This window comes from Oryzias latipes, chromosome 16, assembly GCF_053564925.1.
Source record: "Oryzias latipes strain Hd-rR chromosome 16, Olatipes_Hd-rR_3.1".
NCBI lineage: Eukaryota > Metazoa > Chordata > Actinopteri > Beloniformes > Adrianichthyidae > Oryzias > Oryzias latipes.
In genome coordinates this window covers 30,002,425-30,020,196 of record NC_136252.1, presented here as the reverse complement: position 1 = coordinate 30,020,196, position 17,772 = coordinate 30,002,425, and the positions used below count along the sequence as shown (strand labels likewise).

Here is a 17,772-nt window from a genome sequence, read left to right as displayed (position 1 = left end):
GAGCAGATCCGCTCCATCTTTTTCTTTTGCTCCCTTTGCCCTCCATCCCCACCTCTCAGCGGGGTGAGAAATATTTGCTCCAGAATCCAACATTAGTGAAGAGAAAAATCCACGAAAAACTCATTTTCTGTTCATATTTTAACATTTAAAAAATGACAAACATTTAAGCTTTGCCCTATTTATTAAAAAAACAAAAAAAACAATATACTGATTGAAATGTTGGGCCGCCAAGTCAAAAAGTATTCGCAGAATGAATCAAAAGGCACATTTTAATGTTTCCTGCATTTTAGTTGGAGCAAGGACGACCTTTGACCCCATGGAGAAAGTCTGTTAGTCATAACGCTTCTGTAACACATTCTTTAGTGTGTAGAGACACAAAAACGCACAAATGTTTTAATAATGAGAAGATTTAGTCCATTTGAGATCAAACTGAAAATGAAAAGCGCCTTAAAACATCTTTTAACAAAAGGATCAACAGATTTGTGATGTTTATTCCAAAAACTTTATTCCAGTTTACATCGCTTCACCGTGTGAATTTGAAATGAGGTGACATGTTTCTACATCTGAGAGTAAAGGAGTTTCATTTGATCAGCACTTTTCTCTCTCTCTGTCGTCTTTCTTCTTTTTCTTCTTCTTCTTCTGGTCGTGGTGATGATGATGATGATGATCCTCTGGAGAACGGGAATCCCTGTTGAGATTCATCCAAAGTGATCTTTAACATTCAGAAGATATTCTGCAGTTTAACATAATAAATATTTCATGTTGCGATTCTTAGAAGCAGTTTTGATCATTTGGGAGACTAAAATGTTGCGACCTCTCCTTCCTTTTCTTCTTCTTCTTCTTGCTCTCCCTGTCGGGACTCCGTTCCCGGCTGCGATGACGTCTTCCGTGCGAGTGACGAGACTCTGTGGACGCCGACCGCCTTTGATCCAGCCGCCGACTGAAAGGGAAACTTCCTGTTATAGTAAACCGGCCTTAGCCGCCCACGGCGGTTAAGTCCTACTCGACCAGAATATGCGGGACATGAACATGAGGGATCTGTACCTGTGGCAGGAGGGCTCAGATCTCTGTGACTCCTCTTCCTCTTCCTCTTTCCACTGACGGGCCAGTTCCTCTGAATGGACACTGATCACTTCTCTGATCACCTGCAGGGATCAATATGATGTCATTCATGAGCGTCTGACCTGACGCAGGTTCATTAACAGGAGATGTATTCACTGATTAGAGACTGCAGCTGCTGCACGCCAGCATATTTCCATACAATGAACGTTTTCTGGAACTGTTTGCTTTCTGTGAAGACAGTGAAAATAAGCCACGCCCCCTTGTTTAAACCTGTAGTTTATATTATAACAGTTTTGTGGTTTGTTTCCACTCCTTCAGGGTTTGTTTACAGCCAGCAGGTGGAACTAGTGTCATGCTGAAGCGGAGGGGAGAGTGTCGTCATCCTGCAGAGCAGCTTGAGCGGGAAAGCAGAAGCGCCGAGCGCTGAGGTCGTTTTCTGTTGTACTCGATAAGATAATGCACAAAATGCTCTATGGTTTGCTGGCCAGTTAAAGTGTGCAACATTTCCGAAGTTAGCAACTTTAAAAACTACTCAAGTGTCAATTTTGAGTCAAACAGAAAGGCAAGAGGTCAGAGCACCAAGTCCTTCTTAGATTTCCAGTGTGTTAGATATTTAAAGCAGCGCTCCGATCATCTTTTGATCTATTTTCAAAGTGTTCCCAGTGGTCTTTTAATTGCGTTTCTGCCATTTTTAGCCAAAATCAGGACATATTTTCTGCAGAGCAGCAGGAGTTCATTCCCTTCCCCTTTCCACTGCTAAGAGCTCGGAGCAGGGAGCCCTTGGGAACCTCCACCTGGCGGACGAACAAGCTCTTTTTCCAACAGCACTTTTCGTCTGCTCCCGATTCACGATTCAATAAAATAAATACTCAGAAATAAAATTTTAAGCCCAAGTTTCTTTATAAATGTCCTCCATTATCAAAATAATACGTTTTTTTAATCAGAGTGGGTCTTCAAGTGTCAAAACTTGTTTTGTCAAACGAATGAAGAGGCTGGAAGGACAAACTAAGCAGCAAAAAAGTAAACCCCAAATGTAGTGAAGGGTTGGAGATAAAGGGAAATTGTGACTTCCTTGGTTGGTTTACCTCAGTGTAGGACTTCTTGGTGATGTGAACATTCTTGGCTCGGTAGGACTGACGCCGCCGCTTGTAGTCCCTCATCTCTGCTATGAGCTCCAGGTGACTCTTTGGCTCATTTTGTTTGTCATCTGCAAATAAAACAAAAACACACATTAGTGCTTAAACAAAACAAAAAAAAGTTCCTGTTTAAAACATTTGCTAGACTCAAAAATCGGATAATTTGCTTTCCAGCTATGTCTGTTTTAAACAGTTGATCATTGAAGGAAGTTCTCTGTAGAAAGTGACTCGCACCTTTCTGGAGTTTGGACACCAAATCTACGTAGAGATCGTCTTTGTTGCCTTCCTTCTGCTGGCCGAGGGCGCCGATCACGTGATCGTAAAGAGCCAATCGATCGGCGACGGTGAGATCGCACACGGCCCGCTTGTGGTTCTGAGGAACGTCGACGGCTTCGCCGGAGTACTGACCTGCAGGAGGATCAGGGAGGCGTTAGCACGCGACCAGCAGACGAACATCTGCTTCATCTGTAGGTCCGTCATTCACACAGCAGCGTCTGTCATCTCCACAGACTGGCATGTGCAATTTCAGACACAAAATTCTGTTTTTTCTTCATTTATAATGTAAGAATATTTGATTAAATAGCCTTGCAAAGATGAGATAATAGACTGAGAATTAAATAATGTTTAAAAATCCATGTGCTGATTTACCTTAATAATAGAAGCTAAACACGTTGGGGGGAAAAATAAGAATAGAAAAAAATTACTGAATAATAATACCTTCTTTATGTGTTTGTATTTCACAAATTGTTTTTTATAATGAGGCTCTAAAAATAAGTTATTTATTGGTTATTGATTTATTGGGGTTTAAACCTAAAACTTGACTTGATATAATAAAACATGAGTCTATCAGGATCAAATGGGAGCGACTGAATATCAGACTTTTTTTCACAACTAAATCTCTTTACAGATAAAAACAACTTTTCCAGCTGACGTTTTTCACATTTTTGTTATTAATTTACATTCGAAATCTGCTGCACTTCCAACTGTTTGCGCATTTCAGACCTTTAAACTAAAGATTTGTCTAGTAAATGGAACAGGAATGCACTGTTTATTATGGAAAGATCAAAAATATATCAATATGTATGCCTATATGAATAAAAGTAACATTCTAAAAGTCTAAACTTTCCCCACCACGTAGAGGGAAAAGCCTGCTTTAATGTAAATTCAATGACCCTGCAGATTCCTTCTGAAGGTTTCAAAGGATATTCTTTTTTAAAGGATACTGCACGCTTTCAGGCAAGCCTGAACCAGAGCAGCAGCACTTTCTACAGCCCACCTCTTGTAATACTCACCCCTGTTGCTGCAAAAAGAACACACAGGAAAAAAATGACATCAAACCAAAAAGAAAAGTCATTCTTGTCTGCTGTAGCCGCCATGTTTCTCCTCCAGAGAACAATAAATACATATTTGATCTTAATACAGAGTGGCAGACATGGTCATCTGACACAAATGGTTCTGTATTCTCCTTAACAGGAGCGGATACCTTGCCAGAAAACTCCCTCCATCTTCATCAGCGGCGCTGCAGATCTAGCCTGAAGGATCACCTGGTGTTGGGTGGCCTTGTCTGTCAGACAAAAACAAACTGTCAGAGAACCAAAATGATCCAATTTCAACATGCATGAATGTTATCAGCACGGTTTTGCATCAATTTATGAATTAGGAATAGAGGGTTCTTTCAGGGTTTATGAATGAACCCTCAGTAATCTCTAATCGGTGAGTTTATTAATCACATCAGCTAAGACAGGAATGACGCCAACTCATTCAAAATTTAACATGTAAAAGGTTTTTGGCTTTGAAATTTTTGGTTTTTAAACAAACAAGAGGAATGAAGCATAATTGTGACATGCCTTAGAATAAATCTATGTAGGATTTAAATATTTTAGGAAAGTTTTGCTTGTTTTTCTAGTCATTTTTAATATTTTGACTTTGTCTTTACTATTTTCTTTATACATTTTTTTTATGTTTGAACACTTTTAAATTTACTAGTAGTTTACCATTTGGTTTACTACAGTTTTAGATTTATTGTGGAAATAACGTTTCATAATATAACAATATCTGTAAAGAAAATATTTAAAAAAATAAATAGCTGAGGTTATACTCATTAAAAGCTGTTTAAAGGTAAATTATTAGAGCAATTTGGAAAATTGTAAATAATGCTAAGAAATGCTGCAGACTAATTAGAATTAAGATAAGTAGATCAGATATATCTGTGCCTTTCACTTTTTATCTTTTTCAATCTGTTTTACTGCTGAAATTTTTAAAAACCGTCTATAATTGTGGAAACTGTTAAGTGTTTATATTCCTTCAAATTAGCTGGAGTTTCTTGTTGTTCTAAACCAAAACAATCCAAAAATGATTGAATATCAAGAAGATCACAGAAAAAATAATCATTTTTTCATGACTATGAATAAAAACCTGAACTAAAGAACAGCTAGAAACACAATTTTTGTCTTTTTTCCACTGAATACTCACCCATTGTCAAGCTTCTGACAGAGCTGTTTTCATAACACACAGATGGATCGTACATCTCTGCCTAAGAGAAGAATTGACAGATTTGGAGTGATTTAGTTATGCAGACAACAACAAAACAAACAAAGAACACAATATTTGCATAGTGTGCATTTCTCATCAGTAGATTCTGCATCACCTGCATCACCTGCTCCTCAGCCGAGTAGCCCATTATCTCACAAAATAAATTTCAGACTGATCTGATGTGGAATTTCAAAATGAAATTGAAATCATGTATAAATGTGTTAGGCATAGAGAAAATTTGAAAGATTTGGAATGGTTTAGTTATGCAGACAACAACAAAACAAACAAAGAAGACAATATTTGCTTAGTTTCTCTCTGCATCACCTGCTCTTCAGCCGAGTAGCCCATTTTTCTCAGACTGCAGGATGTCTTGTGTTTCTCCATGGACTTGGCTGGGACTCTGTGGTCGGGGTCATAGGGACACTGCTCCAATGGCTCCTAAAATCACCCCAAAAAGACAAGAAAACACCCCGTTTCTCACTCCATAGTGCGGTTCATAGGTGCGGATCTGCTGATCTGTGATCATCATGATCATGACACCTGGTTGGAGGTTCTGTAATCCGGTGACCATCCCAGCGTCTCAAAGATGTCGTGCAGCTGTTTTTTGCACTTTTCCGTGAACTCCGTCAGCTCCTGCAGACATTTCAGGCGATCCTCATCGGTTTTTGGTTGGAACGAATCCGACATTATGTCTTTTTTTCCCCATCCAAACCAGCAACGTTTCTGCTTTCCTTTGCGGAGACGGAAGTTTGTTGTATTTCGGCGCGATGTGATGACGTAACACTACTTCCTCGCAAGTGCTTTCTAAGAAATGTAGTTTGATAACTCCCTTGGTGGTTTTGTCCTTGTAGCATTTTTCTCAAATTGGAAAAAACATTTAAGGAAAATTACTGTTAAAATGTCTTTTCTGAGCGTTTGTCCCCCCAAATCGTTGTGAATCCGGACCAGATGAAAAAAAATGCAGCTGAAAAAGCTTGTAGCACTGACATAAGTGCTGCATTTCGCAGGCCTTAAGCTCCCAGCTCCCCTCCATTCTGATACATCTGCCTGCAGACAAGTAGATTCATGTCCGTCTTTGTTTTCCTCGTTCAAATTGGCAACTGACTCAAAACTACTATTGCTCGCCATTTTTGTTGCACCTGTATTGTTAAATTGGGGTTGTGAGGGGCTTTAAGCTTACAGGAGAGTATTTTAACCATGGGACGATGTGACATGTTTACATCAACAGTCCCACCCACAACTCAGAGGTGAATTTCTAATGAACTACTTTTGCTCTTCAGAAACTATGTCCTATTAGAAAACTAAACATGTCTTTGATTTTGGCTAAAAAGATCAAGATAATAATTGGAAGACCACTGGTAATTTTTAATAAAATAGATCAAAAGATGATTTGGGAGGGTCCTCAAAATTCAATTTGACTCGACTTGGCTCAAAATAGTGGAATTGCTGAATATTTTTACCTTTAAAAAGGGATTTTGAACATTGACAGTGAATCTAAAATATGAGGAAATGAAAACTTGATGCAATAGAAGAGAACTAAAGTTAAGGAAGGTTCACTCAACCATTATAGCTTCTATAAATGTGTAATGGCTCTTCCGCACATGAATGGTCATGAGAGATTGCTTGGTGTAAGTAAAATCAAAAGCTTAAATGTGCACAATGATGTAGCCGTTCCAGTTTAGCCTTGTTTTATTCAAATACTTTGGGTTATTTCGAGAATAAACAACATTCTAAATATATGTCGAGGCAGAACAACAAACTATTTTAAAATACATAATTTGTACCGTTTTCTCAAATAACCTAGTAGCTGCAGTGGTCTGTTTCAGGATGACTCCATTTGACTGCTTAGAACTGTACTGTACATATTATCACCAGCAGAGGGCAGCAGCGCAGCATCTGATACATTAATAAATATATGCACATACATAGAGAGAGAGAGACTGACAGATATAAACATATTAAATTCATTAAAAACAGTTCCGCATGGCATAATTATTGATCTCAAATTACTTTCAAGACATGAAGGAGAATGACATAAATATAACACACACAAAGTGACCAACTGAAATGTAAATAGCTGTTTCAATTCATTTCAGTTTCACGTGGGGTACAGGTGTCCTTGCAAAAACTCAGGATCCATGAGGCCATCTGTAAACACATCCCCTGTTCTGTGAAGAAAAAGACAGCAATCGCATGTCAAGTTTCTTTGAAAGATGTCCAAATTGAAAGAAAAAAAATCAAGGTATGAATACAAGATCGTATATTTGTTATTCCAGAAAGTACTTACATTACTTCAACAGTATCTTCAACAGCCACTTCTTCCACCACTTCCACTCCCACCACAACATTTCTTGCCACTGCAAAAAAAACAAACAAAAACAAAACATTAGTTTGGCAAATGCACAAACTGACATTTGTAGAAGATGACATGCTTATCCGAACACATTCAAAAAAGATTAGACGAGAAGAATTACTTAATGAACAAACTGAAAACATTTGTAATTAGCAAATTAAAGTCTAACGTTCACCACAGGCTTTTAGTATCAGCAAACACATTGTTCTAGTTCCTATTAAAGGATTTCTTTTCTTCTGGATTTTCAATTGATTTACATTTTAGATTCAGATTTCATTTATTTGTCACACAAAATTTTTTCACACAAAATTGGTTTCAGTACTGCCCAAACAAGATCAAATAGAATAGAATTCGAAGAACAAAATAAATATTTGATATTATTCCATATAACTATGTGTTATATTGAACTTACTTCCATAATAAATCAGTGGAGATCCTCCCCAGAGGGGGCTCATTCCTTCTGGGTCCCTTTGCTCATAAACATCAACACACTGGTGAGTTTCTGTTCTTACTCCATCACTCCAGCAGCGACTTTCAATGAAATGTTGCATCTCCTCTTGATCATCTTCAGCTATGGTTCTTCGATTTTCCCATGAGGAGATGCTTTGCTCCTGGTCGGTCACGCACAGAGAGCTGGAGACTCCTGAGTGTGTGGGAGGTTCACATGAAGACCACTGAGCATCAACCGCCTGACAGATGAGGTTTTGGTACCCTGAAAGCAGAGGGGCAAAGTCATCGGGTGTTGACACGAGGAGCTGAATCGTCAACACTAAAAATTGCATTTCAATTTTTCATTACAAAGAGACATGGCTGTTTGATGCAGGAAACAAAGGGGTTGGTCTTCAGGTCTGAATCCTGTGTTGCATCCATCTGTTTCCTGTCCTTTCAGCGGAGGCCTGTTGTGCTTGGACGGAAAATAAGATCTGCAGTCCTGACGTCACACTGGCACTCGGTCATAGTGCGCAGACTCTCCTGACGGGAGGCCACGCAGGTCTTCAAGCTCCAAACAAAAATGCTCACACATGCACACAATGTCTGGATAGTTATCTGGAAAGTTTCTAGTCAGATAAGACATTTTAGCCTCAGAGATTTAGTCATTCCATTATTTTTCTTGATGAGAGTCTTGCTTTTATGTTGGATCTAAATAAATTTCATAAACTGCAAGAACTATAAAATAGAAATGATGAGAGTATGTAAGAAATCTCTTTTTAAAGCCTTGGGAAAAATGAGCAGCCTTTCATTAAATGCAGTTCAATCTTTAAACTTGTATTTACCCGTGTGATGACACACCGAAGAAAAATCCTCTGCTGCTTCTTCTTCTTCTTCTTGGTAGGCTGGCATGCTTGAATGTAGACAAAGACGAGGACACACAGGTGGCATGACCCAAAGATTAGGATTATGTGGGTACATTCCTGTTTAGACGAGGGAAAACAAACAGCCTCTTCCTTTCTGCTCGCCTTCTAAATAAAGGAGCAGACTTCTGGGTATTTCTGCTCTCTGCAGGAGCCACTGTGTCACCTCAAAGGACACGCTGATTGGGCGAGATTGGTCACTTATGATGTAATGCATTCTAGTGAAGGATCATTCCAACACTGCAGGTCTGTTTTTGTCATTTGCCGCCACAGCTAAAGATTTTTATGAATCAAAGTTGTTATTATGTTTGGCAAATCCTTCTAATGTTAGAGACATTAAAAAATAACTACAGTAAAATACAGCTCAGTGGATGTAATTGTTATCATTTATTATTTATGTATTTGATTATCTTCTTTAGAGGGGTTGGGCTTTCCTGCATTCTGGAGTAGCCTACATTAGAAGGCTGCCTTCTGCAGTGGATGTGTTTGATCAGCTGTTACGTGTTGGGATTCTCCCTGGGGAATTTGCATCCTTGCACTCTGTGGATGTGGCGTTTGGGCCGAACAGCAGTACAGGAAGGGTACCAGACTTGGAACTGCTTTGTTCTTCTAGGAGGCTTTAATGCCCACATGGGCAATGGCACTAATGCTCAGAGGGGAATGATGGAGAGGAACCAAAATCGTGTTTGGATATTGGACATTAGAAATGTCTTTTGACCTTCAGTCGTGTGTCCTGGACACTTGGGTGAATGAAGAGGTGGAGCTTTTACGACTTCATGTTTCAGAGTTCAAGGTCTCTTGTGCCAGTCGGAGCAGCAATCCACAAACCCAGTGGTGGTTGTTAAAAGTAAGAGCTATGTCTCTCTGCTGGTCTGAAAGCATCTTGGTGTCCCATGACAGGATGGAAGGAACCCTCTGTGAAGACGTTGGTCTGAGGTCCTCCACATGGACTGCTGCCCCAGTAATCCAACTCTGGATAAGTGGAAAAAGATGGATGGAAGGTATTTTTTCTGTGTAATGAATTGTACTTTTTACACTATCCTCCTGCTAAGGGTAGGTTAAATTTGATGCAACAAACTGTGCAACAAAAGTCTTATCTATATGACACACAATAAAATACGACTGCACCCACTTTGGCTCAGAGACTGATAAAAAAATACTGAGGCCCGTTTTATCCTAATAGTTTTTTTTCTTCTGTTTAAAAAAAAAAAGTTCCATCTGATGTTGGTTTTTTAGGTTATGTATTTGGACCGTCATAACACCATTACATTCTCTTGCTTTTTAATTTAACTAAACATATCTTAGGTGGTATATATTACATTTACACTGTTACATTTCTTCTATTTTTGTCCTCAAATGTACTCTTAGCAGTAGTGATATCAAGCTGGGAGTGGAAACACCGTACATTTTACTTTTACCTGAGGAGTTAAAATTCAAGTACAGGGCTCGATGTGGCTACAAACATGGCCAGCACTTTTATTTATTTATTTATGTATTTATTTATTTATAACAGTAACATTTTCAGTCCCCCCCCCCCCCCCCCCCAGGGCATGGGAATGGGACGGCCTAAGAGGTCACGTGGTCCCTCTCCTCCAATAAGAATGCAGCATTGTTCAGGAAACTGGCCACTAGAAAGAATCCGGAAACAGACTGACGCTTTCACCCTTTTTCTCTCTTTAACCACAGATCCTGTGTTATCCCTTCAGTTTTGCCGGAGGCTACAAAACAAACGACTCTGTCTGTTGTAGTGGCCATACTTTGGTTTGAAACTTTATTGTCCACCGGCAGAAACAACCCTGTGAAAACAGCGAAGCTTCGATTTTAATTGGCTTTTTTTTCCTTTGATAAATTTCCTCAAATGGCCTATCCTGGATACGGAGCCCCACCAGGAGGATTCCCAGCAGGAATGGTAAGGAACTCCAAAAATGCATCTGAATCCTGAATAAACTCTAAATATTTCCAGAGTGACACGCCCGTCCCCTGCAGTTTAGAGGCTGCTTTAATTATAAAAACTAAAACAAGACTTCTTCCTTCTCTCAACTTTAATCATCAAACCAATGCATAAAATGGTTATAAAGATTTATTTATTTAATTTTAATATAATGATCCTTGATTTAAAAATAAATAAAATCAGATTCAATCACAAGACAAAAACTAAAATAATAAATAATAACGAAAAGATATATATTTTATGAGGTTCCATTTGTGCCAAAAATCTGTTTTTGTGTCCACTGTCTGTCTTTGGTCGTCTCACTTTGTCGTCAGGACTTAGCAACCGTTGCTACTTTGGTCGTCTCACTTTGTCGTCAGGACTTAGCAACCTTTGCTACTGTCGATAGCTACTGTCGATAGCTATTGTCGTTAGCTACTGTCGTTAGCTAGGGTGTTTGCTACTGTCGTTAGCTACGACGTTTCCCCGTGTTTTGTTGTTAGATGTTCTCGTTTTTCAAATTTTGCCAAAGTCGTGAGAAAAGTCCTTTGTACAGCCGGTAAATTTTTTCCTGTACTACCACGGAACGAAAAAGAAATGTTTATCAAAGCAGACGTCAGGGTTAACCATGACAACACGTTTTTAATATGAACTTTATTTTGATATTCCCTCAAACGCGTATTGCCAGAAAGGGTGGGGGGTGGGGGGGGGGGCATGCATACAACGCTTGACACGAAAACAAAGTGGCGCATTACCGCCACCACCTGATCTGGAGGCGAACTACTTCTATTTAACGCGGAGAATGACACATAATAAATATGAACATTTTACGAAGACTATTTATGAATGTGCTGTGTTCTGATCATGAAAAACGTGGCTGATTTATTAATAATAAAATTACAAACACATTGGTGTGGATTTAATGTATTTGTTCAGAAATAAACCCTCAAGTCATTAGTCCATGGCAATATTTATTTTTTTTGCCGCTGAACGATTTACGGGGGCCTTGCAAGGAGGCCTTTAAAATATCTTTGATGAGTTACCTTCTCAAATTTTAGTGGGTCGAGTCACTAATTATGAATATAACAGTCGAAAACTGACTGGTTTTTGAGCTTTTCTTTTTAATCTATTTATGTGACCATGAGATGGCGCACTCGGGACCACATAAGGCTCTTATTAGCCCGTCTGATCCTCGTTTATCCATCAGATTTGTAACAACATATTTTATAAAGATCAGTCATTTTTCAAAATAATTTGAAATAATAGTTTCATCATAAGATTAAATTAAAGCCATACTCTAAATAACTTTAAACGGGAACGTGAAACTTTTGTACGCTGCACCCCCCCCCCTTCTGGCAGTGCGCGTTTGCAGGATTGTCAATAAAGGTTTTTTTTTTTTTTAAAGTGTTTTGTTCCGTGATAATACGGGAAACAATTTATCGACCGTACAAAAGACTTCTCTGACGACCTTTGCAAAATTTGAAACACAGCAAGATCTAAGGACACGACATGGTGAGAGAACGTTGCAAACGACACTAGCAACGGTTGCTAAGGATCTTCCTGACGACACGTGAAACGACGTAGCAAACGACACTAGCAACGGTTGCTAAGGATCTTCCTGACGACATGGTGAGACGACGTAGCAAACGACACTAGCAACGGTTGCTAAGGATCTTCCTGACGCCGTAGTTAACGACATGGGATAAGGACAATGACAAAGATAAAGTTTAAGGATAAAGCAAGCATATACATCACAAAGTTAATACAAAGTAATAATCAAAGAATCATGGGCATGCAGAAGATATTGCTTAGTAATACATAGACATGAACCAATGTAAAATGAACTCGTTCAATAGACATAGACAATGAGCCCAAAGCATAGACAGTGGACGCAAAAACACGATCAGTAGACATAGACGATGGACCAAAGACATAACAGTAGACGCAAAAACACATTTTGATATTTTTGGCACAAATGGAACCTCATAATATTTTTAACCCAAGTATGTTAGTATTTAAATTTAAATGAATTATATTGGACATTAAGTGATTTAAACAGTGTTAACATGGTTTTACAAAAAAAAAAAAAACTTTGATTTTAATGTATTATTTTTAATTGTGGCAGGTACTTTTCAGTGCAAATGATGAAATGACCGTTTCCTATGGCGACATGGCCACAGGTTTATTAGACAAGTGTGACACTCCTTATGGTTTTCTGAATCTTTTCCAGGAGATCAAAGGTCATTTCAGTTTGTAGGTTAGTCAGAGGTCATTCACAGGTCTTCTCTGCATTCGTGTCTTTAGATAAAAACTGATAAAAGTGGTTTAACACTCAGCAAAGATACAAAGAATAACTTGTTATACTGGAAAGATAACATCGGAAATTCTTTTTTGTCCTAAATTTTTGGATTTAATAGAAATTTATTTAAAAATAAAATAAAATACATGTGTTATACTTCTAAATATATATAATATAATTAAAAAAAATTAAAACCAAGGTTAAATATTGATAAATAAGTCATTATGAGTCACATTTTTGTTTTTCTTTGTCCAAATTAGGCAGTGGTAAAGAGACTGATTTAGTTTGTTTCTTCTAATCTTAAAAGTTTAACACTCCTTTAATTAAAAATATAGTTTTGAGTAGCTGCTTGTTTTTTTGAATGAAGTTTTTTGTTTGTTTGTTTGTTTGTTTTAGCAGCAAGATCCTCTTTATGGATATTTCTCTGCAGTGGCTGGACAGGTAAGAAACCCACTGAAGGAAAATGAAATCCTCGTCAAGTTTCTTCACTTTGGCAATTCTGCTTCCTGTGACTTTTGTGCAACGACTGTCAGTTATTGGTCGTCATCCTGAACCTAAGCCTTCATGGCTTCTTCTATCAACCTGCACGAGAAGCTAGTTTTATCTCCTGTTCTTTTATCCTGTCTTGTGTGAGGATGTTATTATTCATCTGCTAAATAAATAAATGACGTTTCTCCAGGACGGACAGATCACAGCAGATGAGCTGCAGGCCTGCCTCACTCAGTCCGGCATCTCCGGCACATATAAACGTACGAGCAGCAGCTTTTGTTCTTTGGTTCTGAAACTTTCTCAACTTAAAAAAAAAATATTAGATATAATAAAAGCGCTTCTATTCCCAGCTTTCAGCCTGGAGACCTGCAGGCTTATGATCAACATGCTGGACGTATCCTTTTTAAACAAACTGCTGTACAGCAGAGTCAGTACTACTAAGTATTCATCTGTACCATAAAGTCCTTCTAATTTGTCATGTCTTTTTCCTAAATTACTTTCTCAATTTCACTAGGACACATTTAGAATATTTTTTGGTGAGTTTTTTTTACATCAGAGATGTTAGAGGTCCTTGACTGACATTGCTGTCTCAGAGGGACATGTCGGGCACCATGGGCTTCAACGAGTTCAGGGATCTCTGGCAGGCTCTTAACGGCTGGAAGGGAACCTTTGTGTCCTTCGATCGCGATCAAAGTGGAACAATAGAGGGCCAAGAGCTGCAGCAGGCCATCAGGACCTTAGGTAAGGGTCACACGTCTTTTCCCTGATCTATTTCAAACTGTTTGCAGATTGAAGACTCAATACCTTATCTTCAACTCATTCTGGAGTTTAGCTGCAGCTCATTTTTCTTGTTGAACCGTGGTATGACATTAGGTTTTTGTTTACTGCAGTTTTCAGAGGAATAACTGGAATTGAAAGGATTTTTTTTTTTTTTTACCGGTACATGGTTTCTAAACTTGTCAGTTTCTGGCTCAACGGTCTGTCTCGGCATCTCCGTTATCTAAATGAAGCTCATTTAAAGGAATATGTGATAAAATCATGTAAAGAAGACTCAATTATCCAGGATGGCTCCATAATAGAAAATGGTTTTAAAAACGTTACTTTTTAGAAAAATTGAGTCCTGGAGACCTTTTTTTTAAACTTCTTCTGATAACCTAAATCCATATTTAAATGGCATATGTCTTTGTTTAGGGTACAACCTGAGCCCTCAGGCCATGAACTGCATCATGATGCGCTACAGTAACCACGGCAAAATCCCCTTTGATGATTTTGTCAGCTGCAGCGTGAAACTGCGGGCTCTGACCGGTGAGTAAAACCCAAAATAAATCAGACATTATTTAGAAACTACGTCTTTTTATAAACTTTATTTCAACCTTTTTAATCTTTTACCAGTTTGTTTCAGAGCTTTGTAGATTGGTATTACCTTAAGGGAGGAGCTTTTTACTCTGAATGTTTAAAGTTTCCAACATGTTTTTTTATTCACCCTTTGATTTATTCTGATTTCTTTCAAATCTGTTCACCTAAAGTTGTGCGAAGAAAGAGTTCAGGTTGATAGCATAAACATTCAGATCCAGCCAATTACTCTGAGTACGTTTTATGATTTAGAATAAACATACTTATTGTTAATATAACATCTTTTTTTTCTATTAGATCAATTCCGAAGAAGGGACACAAACCAGAGTGGAGGCGCCTTATTTCAGTATGACGATGTGAGTTTGTACCTTTGGAATTTTTTAATCTTACATTTATACATTTTTTTTTCTGTCTTATTGTAACTTTAGAGAATTTTAAACAATCACTTTCATTAAAAGGAAATTGTTTAAATATTTCATAGCAGAACTAAGGATGTTGAGATTCATATTTGGACATGTAGAAACATTTAAAGACCCACTCTGATCATCCTTTGATCTATTTTTGAAGCATTCTGGTCTTTAAATTAAGGTTATGCTGTTTTTAGCCAAAAGCAAAATACCTGTGTTGTTTACTAGGAGATAGTTTCTGCACAGCAGCAGGAGTTCATTAGAAATTTGCCTCTGAATTGTGTGATGACAGCCCTTCAAACCCCCAACCTAACATTACAGATGCAACTTACTGTATATGTAGAGAAATATTAGATATGTGAGCCAGATGCCAGCTCGGCGAGGAAAACAAAGACAATCATGGATCAATTGTCTCTCTAAGCTTAGAACTTATGGCCTTCTGATTGTAACTTCTACATTACAGCCACAGTTGTTTTCCAACTCTTTTTGTCTGTTCCTGATGCACAACAAGTTTAATAAAGAAATACTCAGGCAGTTTTAAGCTTCATTTTCTTTTAAATATATCCACTATCATGAGAAAAATGCCTCAAGAATGAATATAAAAAAAACAACAAAAAGATGATTTTATTTGGAGTGGGTGTTTAAATATGCTTGCTTAAGTATTGTTTTATACAGACGGTAAAGTTTTTGTTGCATTAAATATGTTTATTTATTAATAAATAAATACATTTATTTATTAATAAATAAATACATTTATTTATTTCTACTAAAATCTTAATGATGGCTTTATTTGTACAACAACCCCATCAGAGCTGCATTGTGTCTGATTTTTTTTTCTTTGGACTGTTTGAAATGGTCTCATCAGTCAGGTTGTAACAGTAACACAACAACATTTCTGTCTCCTCAGTTCATTCAGGTCACTATGAGCGTATGAAGAGAGGACGACTGAAGGATGGGGATGCAGCAGCTTTTACGGCTTCTGATTAACTGTATGCCCTTTTAACATTTAGAACTGCATTACAAACTGGATCTTAATGACACATTCCATTGTTTTTTTTTTAATTACAATTATGTAACTGGTTATACCACTACACATACTTGTGTATGTATTTACTAAAAACCCTTAACCCTCACAGTTTTAAAGTCTTTAATTAATTAGTGTTGGTTTTAATCCTGACTTGCATGTAATGCACCACACTGTAATAAATGTATAAAAGACTAATCCTTCCCCTGTTTTATCTTTAATATACATGTACTATTTAATTGTTGTAGTGTCGTTTGTGTGTGAGTCTTTGTAAAACAGACTTTATTTTGGTACGACGGTGTATCTCAGTGCCATTCTGGCTCACAGCACCACACAGTTTTATACCATTATGTAGAAGTGAAACCGGATTATTTACTTTTAATGAAAGGAAAACCATCAGACAATTACTTCCCAGCTTTACTTCAAGCATCGTCCAGAAATAACTGAGCAAAGGAGGAAGAAACCCTGCTTCCCATGTGTTAGCCGATCATAGAGGATTCTTGACAGGAACCACAGTGCTCTGTTTCTTCTGTTATTGCTTTCATTCTTTTTAGAGCTTCATTCCACTCAGGACATGCTTTTTCACCTTTGCACCACATGGCTGCTGCTGCAAGTGATCCAGGCTGTGAACAGAGCAGATGTAAGAAAAATAGAAATACCGGTAGTTCTTTTAGTTTTGTGCTCTTTTACATCCAAACATGTTATTTGTTTTGAGTTTTGCTATTTTCAAAGCCTCAGTTGACAAATAGCAGAACAATGTATGGAAACGAATTTGACACGTACCTGGTTTGAATATGACACTCCGTATCGCATAAATGTAGCAGCATGTTCACAGTTGTTTTTTAGGAGATGGTAGTCTCCAGTATCAAGTACAACATGAATGCGTTTCTTAATGGCTGCCTTACTTATGTTTATGCAAAGATTTTTCAAATCCTCTAGGTAGTTTTCTACCTTGTAGGCACCTTCGACTGCTAGGTTACCAAAAATGATGCGGCCTCCTCTATTTTTACCTGGTTTAATATAGAAACAGACATTTAGGAAAAAGCAGAAGAATTTAGGTGAGTTCTTTGTAAACACCAAACATTGTGGTTTTGTAGAACAGCAGCTGATTTCAACAGAGTTAATGAAAAAGGGAAGTAAAAAGTCATTACCCGTGTATTTCTTCTTCCTAAACTTTCGAGAACATGTTGGTCCACCTTTTTTTTGTTTTTTTTTTTAAACTTGATAATATTATTACCATCCTTTCGGGGTGTTACAATTAATCGATGAATTGATTTCTATTTCTGTGATCCAACCAGATCAATCTGTTGCATGTAAATCAAATCGAATCGTCCTAAACCCTTACAAAATCCTTTCAAAATGAGATAAATCGATATTGGAAAATATTGTTTGCATTGAGACACCGTAGGTTTATATTAATATGTTGTAAGAAAGACAAAGTGTCATCACAGCAGACAACACACATGTGATGCAGCAAAAACTGATCAGTCCTTCATTCCAGTCTTATGTGTGGAAACACTTTGAATTTAGCAAAGACGTGTGACCATGTTCTATGTTCTAATAATATTCCCTTTGGATTGTTTGGATGTGGAAAAACAACAGTGGACTGAACTTTGGGAAACTAAACTGTGAATGGATTTGACATTCATTTTTGTTTACTTGTTTGTTTGTACACATTTCATTTATACTTGATTATCTTGAAGTGATAGAAGGAATCAGGAAAACTTCACCTGCACTTTTCAGTATCAGGTTTTTATCTCTGAGTCACACTGGTTGAAGTTTTGGTTAAAGATGTTCTGGATTGAATTTAGGTCAGTGAATTAGATTATTTAAAA

At 37.7% G+C, this 17,772-nt stretch overlaps 3 protein-coding genes across 5 annotated transcripts; 1 reads left to right on the top strand and 2 right to left on the bottom strand.

The window, feature by feature from the left end:
* Positions 1–479: 479 nt before the first annotated feature.
* Positions 480–5,526, bottom strand: snrnp48 (small nuclear ribonucleoprotein 48 (U11/U12)). Its single transcript, XM_020710374.3, has 9 exons — positions 5,271–5,526; positions 5,055–5,168; positions 4,671–4,731; positions 3,682–3,762; positions 2,433–2,606; positions 2,148–2,269; positions 1,045–1,145; positions 815–940; positions 480–688 (listed from the first exon to the last, which is right to left on the bottom strand). The coding sequence occupies exons 1-9, from the start codon at positions 5,415–5,417 to the stop codon at positions 589–591; spliced, it is 1,026 nt and encodes a 341-aa protein (XP_020566033.1). The 5' UTR covers positions 5,418–5,526; the 3' UTR covers positions 480–588.
* Positions 5,527–6,680: 1,154 nt separating this feature from the next.
* Positions 6,681–8,580, bottom strand: LOC144984487 (uncharacterized). Of its 2 annotated transcripts, none has more exons than XM_078933028.1 (4): positions 8,358–8,580; positions 7,496–7,795; positions 7,018–7,087; positions 6,681–6,898 (listed from the first exon to the last, which is right to left on the bottom strand). In XM_078933028.1, the coding sequence occupies exons 1-4, from the start codon at positions 8,491–8,493 to the stop codon at positions 6,829–6,831; spliced, it is 576 nt and encodes a 191-aa protein (XP_078789154.1). In that variant the 5' UTR covers positions 8,494–8,580; the 3' UTR covers positions 6,681–6,828. The 2 variants fall into 2 exon arrangements, with proteins under 2 accessions (XP_078789154.1, XP_078789155.1); XM_078933029.1 differs by lacking the exon at positions 8,358–8,580 and adding an exon at positions 7,882–8,024.
* Positions 8,581–10,045: 1,465 nt separating this feature from the next.
* On the top strand, positions 10,046–16,135 carry sri (sorcin). Of its 2 annotated transcripts, none has more exons than XM_023964738.2 (8): positions 10,046–10,344; positions 13,064–13,105; positions 13,344–13,413; positions 13,504–13,547; positions 13,747–13,894; positions 14,345–14,458; positions 14,804–14,862; positions 15,821–16,135. In XM_023964738.2, exons 1-8 carry the CDS (start codon positions 10,294–10,296, stop codon positions 15,845–15,847), a joined length of 555 nt encoding a protein of 184 aa, XP_023820506.1. In that variant the 5' UTR covers positions 10,046–10,293; the 3' UTR covers positions 15,848–16,135. The 2 variants fall into 2 exon arrangements, with proteins under 2 accessions (XP_023820506.1, XP_023820505.1); XM_023964737.2 differs by having other exon boundaries at positions 10,051–10,344; positions 13,061–13,105.
* The last annotated feature ends 1,637 nt before the right edge of the window (positions 16,136–17,772 follow it).